The sequence below is a fragment of the Delphinus delphis genome, chromosome 17, assembly GCF_949987515.2.
Source record: "Delphinus delphis chromosome 17, mDelDel1.2, whole genome shotgun sequence".
NCBI classification, from domain to species: Eukaryota; Metazoa; Chordata; class Mammalia; order Artiodactyla; family Delphinidae; genus Delphinus; species Delphinus delphis.
In genome coordinates this window covers 62,505,310-62,523,470 of record NC_082699.1, presented here as the reverse complement: position 1 = coordinate 62,523,470, position 18,161 = coordinate 62,505,310, and the positions used below count along the sequence as shown (strand labels likewise).

At 40.0% G+C, this 18,161-nt stretch overlaps 1 protein-coding gene across 8 annotated transcripts in view; it reads left to right on the top strand.

Annotated features, from left to right (window-relative positions):
• The window catches only part of SNTB1 (syntrophin beta 1), a 240,207-nt gene that overhangs the window by 94,252 nt on the left and 127,794 nt on the right, over positions 1 to 18,161 (top strand). For all 8 annotated transcript variants that reach the window (XR_009516641.2, XR_009516642.2, XM_059995130.2 and 5 more), the window contains one exon: positions 17,075 to 17,291. Coding sequence is in view for 6 of the 8 variants with exons in the window: in XM_059995130.2 (XP_059851113.1) it covers positions 17,075 to 17,291 (217 nt within the window). In the remaining 2 variants the exon portion in view is untranslated. The remainder of the gene's footprint in view (positions 1 to 17,074; positions 17,292 to 18,161) is intronic.

Below are 18,161 nucleotides of genomic sequence, written 5' to 3'. Positions count from 1 at the left end.
TCCTATTTAGATTGAAGACCATGCTTTTAGTGAAGAATGTCTCTGCCAGAAAGGACTTAAAATATCCATCTCAATGATTCTGTTTCTTTCTAGTGTGTATCTATTTATTGTGGCCAAATCGCCTTCTGTGAAATGCAGTATTGGTGTCATACTTATGCGGGCCAGGCTCCAGTTCCCTTGGAAAAATTGAATTACACAGCTGGCCAGAACTGACAGCATAAGCTTTGGCTTTTGCTGAAGGCGAGCGTTATGGATGGCTTTTCACATGCTGGTCTCTCAAATGTAATCTTCTGATTTAGGTCGGCCGCTATCTCTGTGGTAGGCAAAAGGGAATGTTTCAGAAATACACTGGGAAGATACTCTTGGCATATCTGCATAGCAAAAAATTAATTTCTCCTCTGGAAGGCTAAATTCAATCCAGTTCCAACCCAAACTCCAAATATATGTGTTTCTGACGTGGGACGTCCTTAAACATACAAAGAATGCGATATGAGAGATGCTAATAATGGACTCCTTTCTCTAAATATACTCCAACCTGTGATAGGTTTAGATATTCTCCTCTTGGCTCTAGCACGCTCATGTTCCTGGGTTTCCTCTTTTGAATAATAATAACTGTTTTTTGGTAGAGCCTTTAATAGGTAATAATGTACATTATTTTAATGCTTCTGTCAAATTGTTATTATTGGGCATGAACTATTATCACACACTACAACATGGGTGAATCTCAAGAATATTACGCTGAGTCAAAGAAGCCAGAGACACACATATACATACTGTATGATTCTATTTATAGACAATTCTAGAATAAGCAAATCAGGTTGCTTTAGGAGTGGGCAGTAGGGAGGGTTGACTGAAAAAGAGCATGGGGGAAATTTCTAGGAGGATGGAAATGTTCTGTGTCGTCTTATGCACTCTTCTAATCTGACTGAATGATGTGTTTAAGATCTGAGCCCTTTACTTTATGTGAATTACACCTAAATTTTAAAAATTATGATTTCTATTAGTATATATACATGAGGAGCCTGAGTTTTAGAAAGACCAAATGAGTTGTCCATTGTCATGTAGCTGTGAAGAGAACTGTGCCTCAACCCAGATGACGTAACTCATAAGTCCAGGTTTTTCCACTCTAAAACAATTTCCAAGAATGGTCATATTTACATGACTCCACTATGAGGTCAGTGAGTTTTCAGAACTTTTCTTCCTGGGAATAGAGATGGCTTTCCAAAAGCACATGAGTGGGTACTGGAATGAGCAAAGAGAAGGGGGCCAGCATCACAGATTCACAGCGTGTGTAATGGTTAATAGCTAGTGCTGGAATCAAAATTCTCACTCTGCAACTGACTATGCATGTGACGTTGGGCAGGTAAACCTGTCTGAGCTTCATCTTCTTCATATGTAAAATGGGTTGCTATGACGCATAAATATAGCCATTCATAGACAGTCCATAGGTGTCTATGAATTATCAATGAATGTTTGCTATTATTAGTCACAATTTTGGTTAAAGGAGGAATAAATGCCCTTGTGTTATTCACAGGTTTACTGTATTATACTGTATTATTTACCTATATGTATTATAATGTGAAATCTTTGTCTCTCCTATACCTGTCCAAGTGGCTACATAGTTAACTTATCATCATATTAAAGAAATGCATGTAAAGCTAAGAGTCAGTAGTTCCAGTACTTCTCTCCTTGACTTCCTTGTTTTGGCAACAGGCATTGTCGAACAATTTATTACTATATGTACTTCATATGCGGTGTGTATAATGTCATGTATTTTTCCAAGTTCTGGAAGAAAATTCATTCTGAGTACAATTCACTTATAAATCTATGATTCCATGAACTCTGGGAATGATTCACTGAAATGGCTTAATGTTTGTAAATGACTGTAGAACTGGAAGGGACCATCTTTTGGAAGTAATTAGTATATTACATAGTTTAATGTAGGTAGACTTTCTTAAAGCAGGATATTCCATTTAAAAAGTGTTTGAGTATTACTCAAGGATTTTAAAAAAAAGAAGACTTTTTGAGACATGATAAACAGAATATATGGCTTTTTTTTTTTTTTTTTTTTCGATACGCGGGCCTCTCACTGTTGTGGCCTCTCCCGTTGCAGAGCACAGGCTCCGGACGCGCAGGCTCAGCGGCCATGGCTCACAGGCCCAGCCGCTCCGCGGCATATGGGATCTTCCCGGACCGGGGCACGAACCCGTGTCCCCTGCCTCGGCAGGCGGACTCTCAACCACTGCGCCACCAGGGAAGCCCAGAATATACGGCTTTGATGGTGAAGTTTGTTTTTCCAGCTTCACTTCTATTATTATAGATAGCATATTAGACTATAAATGTTTGATTATTATATATCAGAGCCCTCTTTAGCTGGCTCAGGTCACAAATCCTGCATGACTTCTAGGCTTGTCCAACAAGGTAATATATTTTAGATAAGCACTATCTGTTGAACAAAAAAGGAGTGAAAAGTTTGGAGCTTGATAGGAAATAAAGCACTTATATATTTTTTTTCATGAAGAAATATTTTAAACTTTCTGGTTCAAGATGCCTGACAACATCTGCAACTTTTGTTTCCATGGAATGTTTGCATGGAGCGAAGCCTGGATACCCAGGACGATAGACAATAAGAATGTCTAGTCTATAATTCACAACCAGGATTTTCCATTTTGCAACCCTTCAGCTGGTGAGGTGGAGCTTGTAGGACCTTGCCTCAGAGGGATTTGGGGGAGATTTTGCCTTGGGGTAACAAAATTTAGAGTATATAAAGATTTTTTTGAATGATTTGTTTAAAACTCTGCAATATTTATAGATGTTATTTACATTAAGATAGTCCAAGTACTCTTTCAGCCTGTAGAAAACTGTTGAGTTTCATACGTAGAGTCAGTTAACCATATCATCATATTAGTACTGCCTATAAGTAATGTTATGAACCACAAAATTGATTTGAGATATTTTTCAGGCTGCTTGTCCCAGGCTTGTTAAAACTCTGGTTTTAGCCTCTGCCAGTGAACACCTGGTTCCAATGTTTCACCACAAGTAATGGTTTGTCCCTAGCACAAGCCAAAAGGATTTTCGGTTTGCATTCTTCTCTAAGTGCAGGAAATAGCTCTTCAAGGTCGACCAGCTGTCTCTTCAGGGTGTTCTGAATATGTGCTAAACATGATCTAATTGAAGGTTTATAGTAAATATATGACTTACATGTATTAGCCTCATTTAAGAGGTGCAGATACTAAGGCTTAGGGAGGTCAGGAAATGTTCCATATAGCCATTTGTGGAGGAATCAGTAGCATAAGCCAGATTGGACTGACTCTCAAATCTGTAATCTTTTACCTAAACTATATTGGTTCTTGAATAACCCAATCATTTTCCTGTTGTTTAGTTTGAGCTTTCCCTTCATAACACCCACAACCTCCTCCTTCTTCTTTCCTGCTCCCAGATTAGATCATGGAACATAGATAGTGTTTTAGAACAGGAGGAAGAGTTTAAGTCATCTGTTCATTTCAACAGCTACTTCCTTCTTAAGCTTTGATCTTTACATTTGCCCTTTGCTTGGCCCTTAGCTGTCTGCAAAGAAGATGGGGCAGGGGGCGGTGGTGGAGATGTGGATTACTTGGAACATAAGAAAATATCACTAAGGTTGGAATCCCTAAAATGACTCTAGGATGATACACACCTGCCAGCTCCCTCTGTCCTAGTGTTCTAGTTCTCTATGTCTGTCTCTGGGAGTTTGCCTCGGTTGGAAAGGATAAAGGGAGCTACGTGCGCCTTTTAAAATAACAGACACTATACGTATAGTATCTGGTTTAATACACACAACAGCCCCATGTGATTAGTATTATTTTCTTCATTTTGAAGAGGAGAAATCTCAGGCTTAGAGAGGTTTAGCAACTTGCTCGAGATCTCAGAGCTCATTCAGGAGAGTAGATTCTACATTAGTTTGGATTTCAAAAGGCAGCTTAGCACAGCACAGTGGGGAAGAGGAAGGACTTTGCAGTTAGATCCAGGCTTGAGTGAAACACCATGACTTTGAGGCTGTGAGGCCTTAGAGTAATTTATTGACTTCTGTGTCTTCATCAGTAAACTGTGAGTAATAAGAGTACCTATCTTTCAAGGTTGTTGTGAGAATTAAAAGACGTAAGCTATGTAAAATTCTGGACCTTTAGTCAGCACTCAATAAGTGTTAACCATTATGACTGTTATATTCCCTCTTCCCCCTGGGATTGAGATGAAGCTCTCACCACTTCCCAAAGCTTCAGACTCACAGTTCTACTGCCTTTTGATCTCTGTCTTCATGGATGGTCTGTCTACATCTCAAACCTTACATCTTCAAAACCGAAATAGTTTACTCTCATGTCCCAAATCTGTACTTCTTCACATATTTTCTGTTCTTTTTAATGGCATCACTGTCTACTTAATTAACCAAGGTATTTGAAAGCTTGGATTTTATAGATAAGGAAGCTTAAGAACATTGGAGGTTAAATGATTGCTAATGACCACACAGAAAATTAGGACCCCGGCCAGGATGGAAATCCAGGTATAATGAGCTCTAAGTACTTTACCTTACATCTTTTTCCTTTTTTCCTTTCTTTCTTTCTTCACTCCCTCACTTATTCATTCATTTTTTTTAAACCTTTCAATCCTATACTTTTAATTGCTTCTCGTCCTTTAACATTGCCTAGGGCCTCAAGTATTATACTGAATAGAGTGGTAATAATGGGTATCATTATTTTGGTTCTGATTTTCAAGGAGATGCTTTCAGCATTTCCTCATTTAGAATGTTTGATGTCAAGTGTTTTTTTTTTCTCTTTTGTTTTTACGTGTGTGTGTGTGTGTGTGTGTGTGTGTGTGTGTGTGTGTGTTTTGTTTTATCAAGTTAAGGAAGCTACTACCTTCTATTTCTGGTTTACAAAGGGCTTTTTTGTTTCATTAAAACTGCTTGCTGGTTTATATTATAAAATGATTTTTCTGATTGAAGTAATCGTATGTTTTTCTCCTTTTCTTCTGTTAACATACTGAATGACATTTATACATTTTCTTATATTTAACCGATCTCGCCTCCAAATAATCCAAATTTGTACTGTCTTCTAATATACTATTTGGCTTGGATTGCTGATACTTTGTTTACTATTTTTGCTTTAATTTATGAATGAAATGGGTTGGCAGTTTTCCTTTCTGAAATTTTTCTTGTCTGGTTTTGTTATATTCGCTTCATAGAATAAATTGGGGAGGCTCTTTCTTTCTTTTCTGAAATAATTTGATTAAGATTTGAGTCATCTATTCTTTGAAAATTTGACAGAATTCACTAATAAACTCTGGTTCTCTTTTCTTTGTGGGAAGAATATTGACCAGTGTTTCTATTCCTTTAAGAGTTATAGGACTAGCCATGCTTCCTATTGCTACTTAGTTTTAGTAAGGATCCCCCCGCCCCCTGCCCCAGGAATTTGTGCATTTCATTTAAGTCTTCAAATTCACTCTCCTAAATATGTCCGAAGTTTTATTTTATTATCTTTTTAGTCTCTCTCGTGTCTGTAGTTATTTCCCCTTCTATTTATTTATAATACTGCTTTTCTCTTACCTCTTTTTATTTCATCAAACATGCCAGGAGGCTCTATTTTTTCAGTCTTTCCTTTGCTGCTTTTAGATCTTTCCCTTGTGATGTGGAATAGTTTGACAATTTGAATTCTGATATCATCTTTACAGAATATGTTTATTAATTTAATCCTCCCAATATCCACAGGTTTTTCCAGCACCAATAGCAACTCATTAGTTATTAGTCACAATAACCTAGCCTATGTCTCCATGTCACTTGGACCATTTGCGTTGCTACAGCTGGGGTTATTAGATTTATTCGATTAGATATTAGATTTAGAACATAAAAGACCAGATTCCAGGTCTGCTTCTTCCTTGAGGTAAGATAATTAAGCCCTCTGAACCCCAATTTGTCCACCTTTTTTATTGTTAAATTTTCCTATGGGTCTATTTATTACAAAGAGTTGTATCTCTTTTCTGATGCTTACCATCACTCCTTCCTTGCCTCCTTAAAAAACAAACCAAACAACAAAACAAGCCCTTCTATCTTGGCTGCTCAGGGTCAAGAGAAGCTTCTGGAGGCTTAGAGGAAAAACTTGCGAGGTTTTAGTCTCCTGGATCTGGCATTTAGATCCAAGAAGCTTGCTTAGGCCTCTCCTCTGCCATCCTGATCGGTTCTTGTAGTTCTTGGCAACTCCTCTCCCAAAAGACTCGTAAGCAAGGTCAAGCTAAGTTTGGCCTATGGGACAAAATCCAGTGCATCAGGTGTGACCAATAGGCATTAGTTCTGTTGAGCAAGATGTGTCTGTGTGCACGTATGTGTGCTTGGGAGGGGGTAGAATTTGGTGGGGAAAGTTGTTAGGCTCTTGCCTCCTGGGCCATGGAAATCTCAAGGAAATAAATGCACAGCCAGATTCTTACAGGACTTGGAGATCGTGCACGGTTCAGCGGGGATGACAATAAGTATGAAATGAGATTGTGCCCTTAGAAGTGTTTTAAACGGTAAAGCCTGTTGAAAATGGCAGGTATTCATAACATCGTCCAGTTTAATGGACCCTAATGTTTCAAAGCCCGCACCCCCATCTCCTTTACTCTCGGATGCTTCTACAGTCGCTTTAGGTCTGCAGCATATCCAGGTTAGGGTGAATAAAAAATCTCAGACACGGCCTGAGTCTGCCGTTGGTCGTGATACTTTGTTTACTTAATGTGGTTTCTTTCGGAAAAGCTTGATGACTCTGGGCTTCTGCCACTGAAAAGTAACTGCAAGTTTACTGAGCCCCAAGTCTGATTTGCAGGATGTTATTACCAAGCTACATCTGGAATAATAGAAGTTTATTTTCCAGAGATACCTGTCAGGAGGAAGTGAGAGCAGGACTTCCTGCCTTTTGACGTAAAGTCCTATTCACACATGATCTTCTGTCTAGGAAAGAGTAAGAACAATATTAGGGCTTGAGCATTCAGACATCCTTTCTGCCCATTACTCATTTCCTGTCTTCAGATGTTAGGGTATAGCTGTTAAAACAGTTACTGTATTTTCTGAAGGAAGAGAAACTATGATTATTTGCGATGGTGAAGAGCTTACTGGCAAATTGTTGGAGGATCAAGTCTGTAGACATTGTTAATCCATATTCTCTCAAGTACTTATTAATACCTAATGAATACGCTTCAGTCCAATTGTGTGTGTGTATTGAATTGTATGCTGTAGCAAACCCCAGATTTAATTTATGTGCAGTAAATGCATGAATGAAATGATACTTTATGCACTGCTGATTTTGACAGTTCCTAGAGTTAGAAAAGAGATCGGTATTCTTGCAATACATGTTCTCATTTATATTTCCTAACAACAGTAACAGCAACATAATAGCAATAGTTATATGTGAGTGCCAAGGATGTGCCAGGCACTGTTCTAATGGCTTTGCATACATTTTAAAAATTATTTAACCCTCATGACAGTTCTACAAGATAGGTCGTATTATTATCAGGTGAGGTAACTGAGGTTCAGAGAGGTTACATACCTTGCTCAAAGAAGCCCAGCTTGTAAAGTAGAAGATTTGGGGTTCGAACCCAGATTCTGTGACTCTAGAGCCCATTTATTAAACTAGTTCATTTTATTGTCTCTCTAAAGAAGACACTGTTTTCCTCATTTTCTAAATGAGAATTCTAAGATTTAGATATTGTAACTAACTGTCCCATTGTCACATAACTAATATGTAGCTAATAAGCATATAATAACAAAGAAATGTACAGCATGACTTCGCATGGTATACAACCATGACCTGCCCTCACTGTACTGGAGTCACTGGATTCTGCATCTTAATGAACCACATTCCAGGAAGAACATAGAACATGACAGCTTGAAGGGATTTTAGAAGCAATCTGTTCTTCTGCAGAGTAAAAGAATCTTTTCTGCAACCTGGGAGATAGCTCATCCAGTTTCTGCTTGAATGTTACTAGCAATAGCGAACTCACTACTTCACAGTGTTTTCTTACATTGAACCCAAATATAACGTCTATAATTTGTCTTCATTGACTGTGGCTCTACCCTGCAGAGATACACAGAGTGAGTTCGGCACAGCTTTCTGTTCTTCAGGCCCCATCAATCTTCGCTTTTCTAGGTTACCTTCTAATAATGGTAACTGACCCTTATGGTGTTTGCTATGCCAAGTTCCTTAGAAGTTTTTTTACTTATATTAACTCATTAAATCCTCACAATACCTATGAGATGAGTGAAAGAAATAACACATGAAGAACCTAAGTTATTTACTCAAGAACTTGGTGATAGAAAAGCTAGGAGTTGGACCCCAGCAGTCAGACTCCAGAGTTTATGCTCTTCACTACTGTGAGCTAATGCCTCTCATTTAACCTATGTTTTCTTTATTTCTTGAATCTTTGACAAGCCGATTACCCTCTTTACCCTCATTTGAACATTGTCTAACCCATTAGGGCTTCAGGTATGGGCTGATCAAGGTGACAAAGAGGGGAACTATCCTCTTCTGAACACCATACATGAATCATTGGAGCCTAATGTCCTATTACTTTATTATGCAGTCATAACCATGGCCATCCCTAGAACCTTTCTACACACAAAACTGCTTATAATACAGTTCTCCTATCCTACATGTTACAATGATTTTTATTTTGAATACACAATGACAGAATTTTCCATCTTATCCCTATTATATTTCATTTATTTAGTTTGGGCTTGGGTGAAACTCTTAAATCCTTATTTTGTTATCTAAGGCATTAGGCCCCTCTTCCAGCAACTCTTTAGGGACCTAAAATAGTAAAAGCAACGTCTATGATGCCTGTCATACATTAGGTCATCCATTAACTCCTTTAGGCCCTGAGAGAATGTGGACCAGGAACCCGATAACAACTGGCTATCAGATGAGGAAGGTACTAGTGGTTCCAGCCTCCTTTTTGCCAGGCTTGTCTTTTTCTTTCTGTAAAGCCAAATATGTATATTTTATCTGTTTATAAGGTGCTCTAAATGCTTTGTGTACTCTGCAGAGTAAAGCCACCATCAGAGAATACAAATTATAGGAGTAAGATTTGGATTCATATAAGAAAAGGAGTATAAGAAAAACATTCCAGACAAAAAAGTCTTTTTAAAAGCATGACTTATAAATGTTCATGGTTGGACAAACAGGATTCGTTCAGGCACAAGCATCTAGCCATGTGTAGAGGCAGCATCCAGAGTGCAGGAAAGAACACGGGTTCGGACTGGGGGCTTTGGAGCCGGACTCCCTCAGCTCAGATCTGGCTCTGCCAGTTGCTGCTGTGTGACCTTGGGCAAGTCACTTCAGCTCTCCATGCCACACTCCCCTCGCTTGTGAGGTAGGCATTATAATAGTCCTACTTCATAGAATTGCTCTTAAATAAGCTAGTATACTTCAGACATTTAGAGTAGGGCCGGATGCATAGTGAGTAGTCAGTAGCTGCTAGTTAGTATTCTAAAGCCCTTTGTCAGACAAGGCCCACTGCCTGTTTGGGTAAACAAAATGCTGTTGCAATGCAGCCACGCTGATTTATTGACATATCATCTGTGTGTCTTTCATGCTACAATGGAAGGAAGTAGTTGTGACCAAGACCCTAAGGTCCAACAAATTTTATATCTGGCCCTTTACAGAAAGAGTTTTTGCCAACCTTCATTCTTCAGGATAGAGGACAAGGATTTCTGAGCCTCGTCTGTTACTCCTTTGTCTTGAAACCTTGGATCAGCGACAGATACTCTCTGGCCTCTGCTACTTCTGTTATAAGCCTCCTTCTCCTGAAGAACAAATCTCTGAAAAATCGTATCTTGGAGATCCTACTAACTTTGTCTTTCATTTGCTCAAAACTTCCGTGTTTTACAGCCAGACTTTTGTGTTAATTGCTGTGGATATAGATGAGAATATCAATTTTTTATTTTTTCTAACACTAATGAATACTTAGCATGTGCGGACCTCAATTCTAAGCCCTTTATATGTGTTAGTTCATTTAATCCTCACAGCAACTCTTTGAGGCCGGCACTACTCTTTATCCCCACTTTACAGATGGAGAAATGGAGCCACCGAAAGGTTGAGAAAATTGTCCCAAGCTCACACAGTTGGCAGGTGGCAGTGGCAAGATTTGGAACTATGCAGTGTGGTTCCAGAGTGTAGAGTTTTCACTTCTACTGTAGTCACTCAACTTTGAGGACCTTATGATTCCACCAGAGAGACCTATATGTGAACAGATAACTGCACGTGATGTGTGTTTAAATATTTGTAAGATGAACCAGCACAGTGCCTTGCGTGGCATAAGCCATTGTCATAATGTTTAGGTCCTGATGCTGTTAATATCAGTGGGGATCGCCACAAACCGTGGTTGGAGCTTAAGGGAGGCATGCCTGGAGGACTTCAAGAAAGAAATCTTACCTGAATTGAGACTTACTTGATATTAAGAGGAGTTTGCCAGAAAGCTTTCCATGCAGAGGAGAAAACACATGTGCAAAGAACGGAGGCATGTTCAGAGAATTAAACAGTATTTCTCTATGGCTGGTCTGCAGACAATGGGGACCAAGAGGTAGTCACTGATAGGAAGTGGGCAGGGCCAGAATGGCTCTGTAGGAATTGGGACAGACCCAAGTCCTTTAGTGGGTGTCTCTTTCAGAGCAGAGTTCTATATCTGTTTGTTTATTGTCAAACACACACCCCAATCCTGCTCATATGCACTGGAATGTAAGCACCTCAAGGGCAGGCACCCAGTCTGTTTTGTTCACTGAAATAACTCCAGCACTAAAGGCCATGCCCATAGCAGGAGCTCATTAAATGTTTGTTCAGTTAATGGATAACTAAACCAATCAGCATCCTTCTGGGTGGTTGTAGGACTCATGGAATAGGATACTTTCCCTGGGTCCACCTGTCATCCCTGGTGACAATGAGCTTGCTTTGTTGAAGAGTCAAGGCAGGAGGTCACCTCAAATGACTCTGCTGTAGAAAATAGGGTAATTTTTGAGTTAGTTTTTAAAGTAGAGGCTTAGCAAATTCATAACCAGTTTATTTTAGTCCTGACTCCACATATGAAAATTCAGCATCCTCACCCACAATGTCCTTGTGACCTCATGCGAACCTTTGGTCATCCTTCAAATGTCTGAAAATCCTACCCTCAAGGACCCACCTGGCAAAATATAAGTGAAAAAAATATTGGAAAGTGAATGAAAACAATGATTCTTCTAGGCCACTGTGCCAAAGTAAAGAAAAAGTAACCTAAGTATATAAGCTCAACATAGGTTTGTTTTCATTTGTCAGGTGCCCATAGGGCTTGGTAAAAAGTCAGAAGGCACATCTGCCTGAGGCCTCAGCATTTGGCACACATTTTAACGGTGATGTTAAATGTTTAACAGCGATTTCCCAAGGGATCATCGAATGTTTGAAGGGTAGGAGCCTTATTTCCCACCCCTGACATGTGAGGAGAATGAGGTCTAGAAGGTGAAATAACTTGCCCAGGGCTGGAGAGGTAGTTAGCGACAGGGCTGGAACTGGAACCAGGTCCCTGACTCCCAGGGTCAATTCTCTTTGCAGTTCACCGCTCAGCCTCCTGAGAGATTAGCTGTAGTTTCTGAGAAGCTTATATTACCTCTTTCATCATTTCTTGGTCTTTGTGGAAATATTGATGATCTCCCTCTGCATCTTTCCTAAGATGACCCAGGAAATGGCATTAAGAGAAGTCTCTTGCGTATTTCATTGAGTCAGCAAACCCCATTGTCACCAACTTGTCCCCAATTTGCAAGTTTCACTGAAGGTCCCAATACTCAGGTTTCTTGGCTCCAGCTGAGCCTTTTCCCCTTAATCACATTAGAAAATGTACATTTCATGTTCACATCCCCTAGAGCAGTGAAATATTTCTTTTCCTCCTGTAATCTGGAAATCCCTTTTTTGGTGGTTTTGTTGTTATTTTTAAGAAGAAAACTTGCACATAACAGAGGGACTTGCTGGTTCTTCAGAAACCAGCCTGGTAGGAGAGTTGATTGGATTTGCCTAAAGCATTTCCTCATTAGTAGCCTGTGTATGCTTTTCCTTTCAGATGTCACCTGGCCTCCTCAACAAAGATTTAATTGTGGCAACTTGGGGCCTTTGCAAACGTGGGTTTCCTGAATGTTCTTTTGAAATCTTCACAACTGGGCATCTTTCAGATGAAAAACTGGAAACATATTGAAAGTGACTTGGCGCATTATTGGTTTGGAGACCACTTCTCATTTCTCTTCTACCCCTATTTTGTAAGGGAAGATTGGAATTTTAATTGCTCAGCCATGGTTTTTAATTCATGATGCCCAGAAAGGGCATGGTTTATTAATTAGTCCTGATTATGAGGTGCCCTGAGCCTGGGCCTGGCTGCTTCTTGATCAGTTTCAACAGTTCTTTGCCTGAAATTACTGTCTGTAAGCACATGGCGGTCTAATTATGCAGACACTAGCTGTTCAGATCTGCCAGGTTAAACCCTGTATTATACATATGACAGTGCCTTAAAAGGCATTTGTTGAAATGCCAGTTTATTAGTTCAGCCTTACAAAATCCAGCTCTCTTATGTTATAGGCAAATAGCCTCTTAATTGGATGTTTTCTCCCAGTACATGAAAACGTTGGCTTAAATACACAGACACACACAGACACAGACACACACACACACACACACACACACACACTCATCCAGTTAATTTTTTTAAAAGTGCGAGAAACAGTATTGCTTCATGGTTAAAGGTAAGGACTCTGGAGCCAGGCTGCCTCGATTTGACTCATGTGTCTGCCACTTTCCTGAACTCTAACGTGAGTTTATGAGTTACTCTGTCTCTCTCTCTATTGCACAGTCTTTAGTAAAATGGGAATGATTGCAATGTCTGTATCCTAGGGTTGTTGTGAGGTTCAAGTGAGTTAGTACACAACAAACACTTATCAGAGTTCATGAAACCTAGTTCTCGTGTTTTTTACTGATTGCTCCAATACATTTATTTGTGGTTATATCTTATAAAATCTAGTTGTGTTAAGCTGGCACGGTTAGGGATATCTCCATGTGGCAAAAGCTAAGAATTGTGTCCTAATGTCTATTCTCTTTTTCTTCCACAGTAATAGCCTCCCCTCACACCAACTTTTAGCCAAGTTGGCATAGAATTGTCCAGAGTTAAGAGTAAATTTCTTTTCCATGTAGAAGTGGCCATGTGATTAAATTCTGGCTGATGGGTTGTAAGTAGATAGTGTGTCAGCTTCTGAAAAGTGACCCTGAAGGAAGGGTAGTGTGTCTTTGACTTTTTCCTTCTTCCTAACGATGGGAATTTGGTCACGATGGCTGGAACCCAAGCAGCCCTCTTGGGTCATTAGATGGCAGGTTAGCAATGTAGAGCAGGAAAGGAGCAGAAGCCTGAGGACCTAAAAACTTCAGGGAGCAGAGTTGCCCTAGCAGCCCTTTTCTTTCACACTAGACTTTCGGTAAAAGCAAACCTTTATATTATTTAATACACTGTAATTTGGGGCACCTATTGCTGTCAAATCTAGTCTTAGGTAACATCTTACCCTCCCTGAATTAGACCACATTCATTATTTTGATTGCAGTGTGTAGAAGTTTCGGGACACTAAGGCACAAAGAACCACGGAAAGTTTTCACACACTCTTAATTTCCTATTAGAGGCACTGCTTTACAACACCCAGACATGGCTGCAGTGCTTTTACTGTCTGAATGAGGGGACTTAGCCTCAGGCCTCAGTTGGTGATTGGAGAGGGCACCGCTTGACAGTAGAATTATGCTCATCACTGATGGCCAAATCTTGTAGAAACTACTTGTAATATCCCTCAGAAGGGATAGTCTGACAATTTTATTGCTTCCCTTGGGCCAGAAATTGTGAGCCTCTGGACAAATCCAAGACAATTTTCTTTTGCTCTCGTTGCTATACCCAAGAACAAGTTTCTCCACTTCCTACAAATATCAAAAAGAAGCAGGACTCCTAAACAAAGGAACTTTAAGCAGGATTGTGGTGGTGTTGCTAGTTCTTCCTCAGGATAGATATGGAAATAGTTCAGTGATCTTAGTGTATCTTGCTTAGGAGCAATGATGATAATCTCTTAGTCTCCTTTATTTCCTTGAAATTGAATCTTATTTTCTGGCGGTGGCAGAGATCTCAAGACTCATTTAGGGATTTTGCTGAGCCATCTTCTCAACACTGGTGAAAAGGAGAGATGACATCTAAAGCTCTCAGAGGAAACATAGGTTCTAAGGAAGAGTGTCTGATTTCATACTTGGTACATCATGAAGAGTAATGATAAATGTTCTTCTTTATCCCCCTTCCAAACTGAGGTCCAATTTTCCTTTCCTATGGAATTATGATAGAAATTATAAATCAGAGTACATTATATAAAAGAAGGACTGTTATTCTTACCTCTACTTTTAAAAGTCCTAGCTGCCCTTTAAGGCCAAGTTCAAATGCCACCTACTCCATGAAGCATCCCTGGATTCTCACCTCCACAATGCTCACCCCCTACTCCAGCCAGAAGGATAATAATACAATCAAAGTAGAATCTTCAATCTCAGCTGATACTTGAATTTCCCATATATCAATAAGTATAAGTCTACAATATACAAAGCTAAGCAGAGTTCTAGCTACTGCAAAAGCATTTTAGCGATGGAAATTCAGTACCTTCAAAAGAGAATTAATTTATTCCAGTTTTTAGACAGCTTAATTCTGTCCCACTAAATTTTCTGCATTTGTTTATAGGTATGTCTGTGCTCCTCTTTAAATACACTGCCCAGAAATAAACAATATTCCTTGAAATACACTGTCCCTGAATCACCTTTCTTCTTCTGTTACTGCAACCTGTGCTAACAGGTTTGCAGCAACCATGGAGCTGTTTTCTCCCAGTTGCACTTATATTCAGTGAAAATTCTGAAGTCTTCTTTTTAAATATGTGTTGGTGCTAAATGACATCTCCTCTGTCTTAAATTCATGTGGCTGGTTTTGAAATTTAGTTTGGGTCCTCCAATATATAGATCCATATTGCATGCATGTGGGTATGTTTGGTCTGCTTATTAAAGTGTTGCAAACCTAACCTGTCACTCAAGCCCCTAGATCCATTTGTCTGATGAATTCTTCCAAGGTCCTTTATTCTTATTATAGCTCATTCTGCTTTATGCCACAGTTCATGTACTTGTTTTATGCAACTGTCTTAGGTGGGGTTCCCTAGAAGCAGAGCCTCTGTCTGGGGAATCGGGCAGCAGCTCTATAGTCTCCCAGGTTTGACGGCTTCTGATGGTCCAAGAGCAGTTTTCCAGAGCAGGAGAGTAGCTAAGAATTGTTCTCAGCCAACACACAGCAGCTAGGATATAGGTGCCCTAGCTGCTGAAAAAGATCTGCCGGGACACCAACAGCACCCACTACAGTCAGCCATGATTTTGGAACTCTTAAGTATGGAAGCCACGTATTGTTTATTCCTGCAGTCTCCATGAACCTGAGTCCAAGTCTTACACAGGGAAGGCACTAGTTTGTGGAATTGAATCACCAGAGATCTGGAGGAAGTGCCCCCTGGTTTGCACCCATTCCAATCCACTGCCATTTGTAATAACAAATACCTCTAAGGGACTTACCATGTAAGTGACAGAGAGAAGGATATGGAAGCTTATATTGCATATTCCAAGAATCCAGTTTCCCTGTCCACTTGAAAGGACCAAATGCTTAAATTTAGAATTGGCAAATACCACCTTAGTAAGCATATCAAAGAGCAGAATTTTAGTCTGCTCCATTCAGCTTTTAAATGATTTTGTTTCTTTAAATTTTATAAAGTAATATATGCATATGGCTAAACATGAGAATGGTATAAAAGAGTAAGAAATGAATAGTAAAGGTCTATTTTTCCATCGTCTTGACTTGCAGTTCCACTCCTAGAGCTAACTACCGTTAACATTTTCTTGGATTTCTATCCAGAAATAGTTGTAGCTATACGAGGATAAATATCTATGATTTTATACACAAAATGAGTACAGTATATGCACTGTTCTCTAAAGTTTTTTTAGACTGTTAATAGATCTTAGAGGTTTTTCTACATCAACGCCTCTATAGCTATCTCATTTTTTTTTAATGAATGTATAAACGTCTTACAATTTATTTAACCTGTCCTCTTTCTTTTTAGTGGACATTTAGGTTGTTTCTAGTTTTTGGCTTATACAAGTAATATTTTTGCCATCACAGATTTTTACCATTACAAAATAAGTGTTCTTCTATGTATTTCTTTGCATATATGTTCTTTTTTAAAAATTTTTTTAAATTTTATTTATTTATTTTTGGCTGTGTTGGGTCTTCGTTGCTGTGCACAGGCTTTTCTCTATTTGCAGCAAGCAGGGGCTACTCTTCATCACGGTGCGCAGGCTTCTCATTGCGGTGGCGGAGCATGGCCTCTAGATGCATGGGCTTCAGTAGTTGTGTCATGCGGGCTCAGTAGTTGTGGCTTGAGGGCTCTAGAGCGCAGACTTGGTAGTTGTGGCGCATGGGCGTAGCTGCTGTGTGGCACGTGGGATCTTCCCAGACCGGGGATCGAACCTGTGTCCCCTGCATTGGCAGGCGATTCTTAACCACTAAGCCACCAGGGAAGTCCCTGCATATATGTTCTTAATACTATTAAATTGAAAAGCCTATCCCTGAGTCTCAACAGAATGATGGAGACGTGGATAGTTAATGTGGCCACCAGAGTCCCTACATCTATACTGAATAACTGTGTGTCTTTTAGCCTAAGATATGCTTTCTCACTCTCTGCCCATTTGTTTTTCAGCCTCTTTCCCAGAATGCACCTCATAATCAGAAAAGATAGAAATTGTCATAATTGAAAAAAGCTGAGAGTAATTCTCAAGTTCAGGTTATCCTTATGGCAAGTTCTAAAAACCACGTCGGTACATAATTTAAGGAATAGAAATATGAATCTTGTTCAGATTTTAAGAGTCTCTGTTTAAGAGCTTATCTAATACAAGTTTCAAAAATGCCATCAGACTTTCCAGAAATTCAGCCCTGATGTACTGAAAAGTGCTTACTGTTGTCTTTTTGCTTGCAGTGAAGTATATGCGGGAAGCCACACCCTACGTGAAGAAAGGCTCCCCAGTATCCGAGATCGGGTGGGAAACGCCTCCGCCAGAATCCCCTCGGTTAGGCGGCGGGTCCTCAGATCCTCTGTCATCGCAGTCCTTCTCCTTCCATAGAGACCGGAAAAGCATCCCTCTCAAGATGTGCTTCGTCACTCGGAGCATGGCCTTGGCTGACCCTGAGAACAGGTAAGGATGGCTAACGGCCTCCTCCGTATCTCACTGCTCTTTGGCCTCTGCGGCTGAAAGAGCGCTTTTATCAGGTTGTACTTGTGTCTGGAAACACTGGACGGTTTCCAAAGAATAGCCTGAAAGGACCACGATGCAGGAATGTATATGTCAAGCTAGGCCTCCCTCTCTTTCTTCCTCCATCCTTCTTTTTCTTCCTTTTATCCTCATGAAGAATCTGTATACTAAGCTCTGGTTCTGGAAAGAGTTGAATCAGTGGAGTCAGGATCTTATGTGTCTTCCCTGGGTCTGCCTCTGCCAGTATATGGAACTTTGGGCAAGTCTCTCGGAGCACTGAACCTCAGTTTTGTCGTATGCAAAATGGAAATAGTTGAAATCAATGCCTCGTTGAGTTGTGAAGATTCAATGAGGAAATCCATGTGAACTGCTAAGCCCAGGAAAACCTTCCATGAATCTAAGCTATATAATACTATGTATTATTCCTATTGGTTTTTTTTTTTTTGCCTGCACCATGCAGCATATGGGATCTTAGTTCCCTTACCAGAGCTCGAACCCCTGCCCCCTGCATTGGAAGCACAGAGTCTTAACCACTGGACCACCAGGGAAGTCCCCAGTACTATGTATTGTTGATGTTAGGTAACAATAAGCAACTAGGCCTCTCTGGGCCTCGGTGTTCTCAACTGTGTACTTGGAGGGTTTGATGAGAGCATCCTTAACACTTTTCGGCTCTGAAGCGCTCTTTATCCTCCAGAGAGAAAAAGGAGTGGCCTCGATCCAAGCCTGGAGTGCTATTTCCCAAAGCCTGTACATGACATCTTTGCCACAGGAGAGATATATAACCCAATCCATGGCAATTAGAAGGAATCCAGG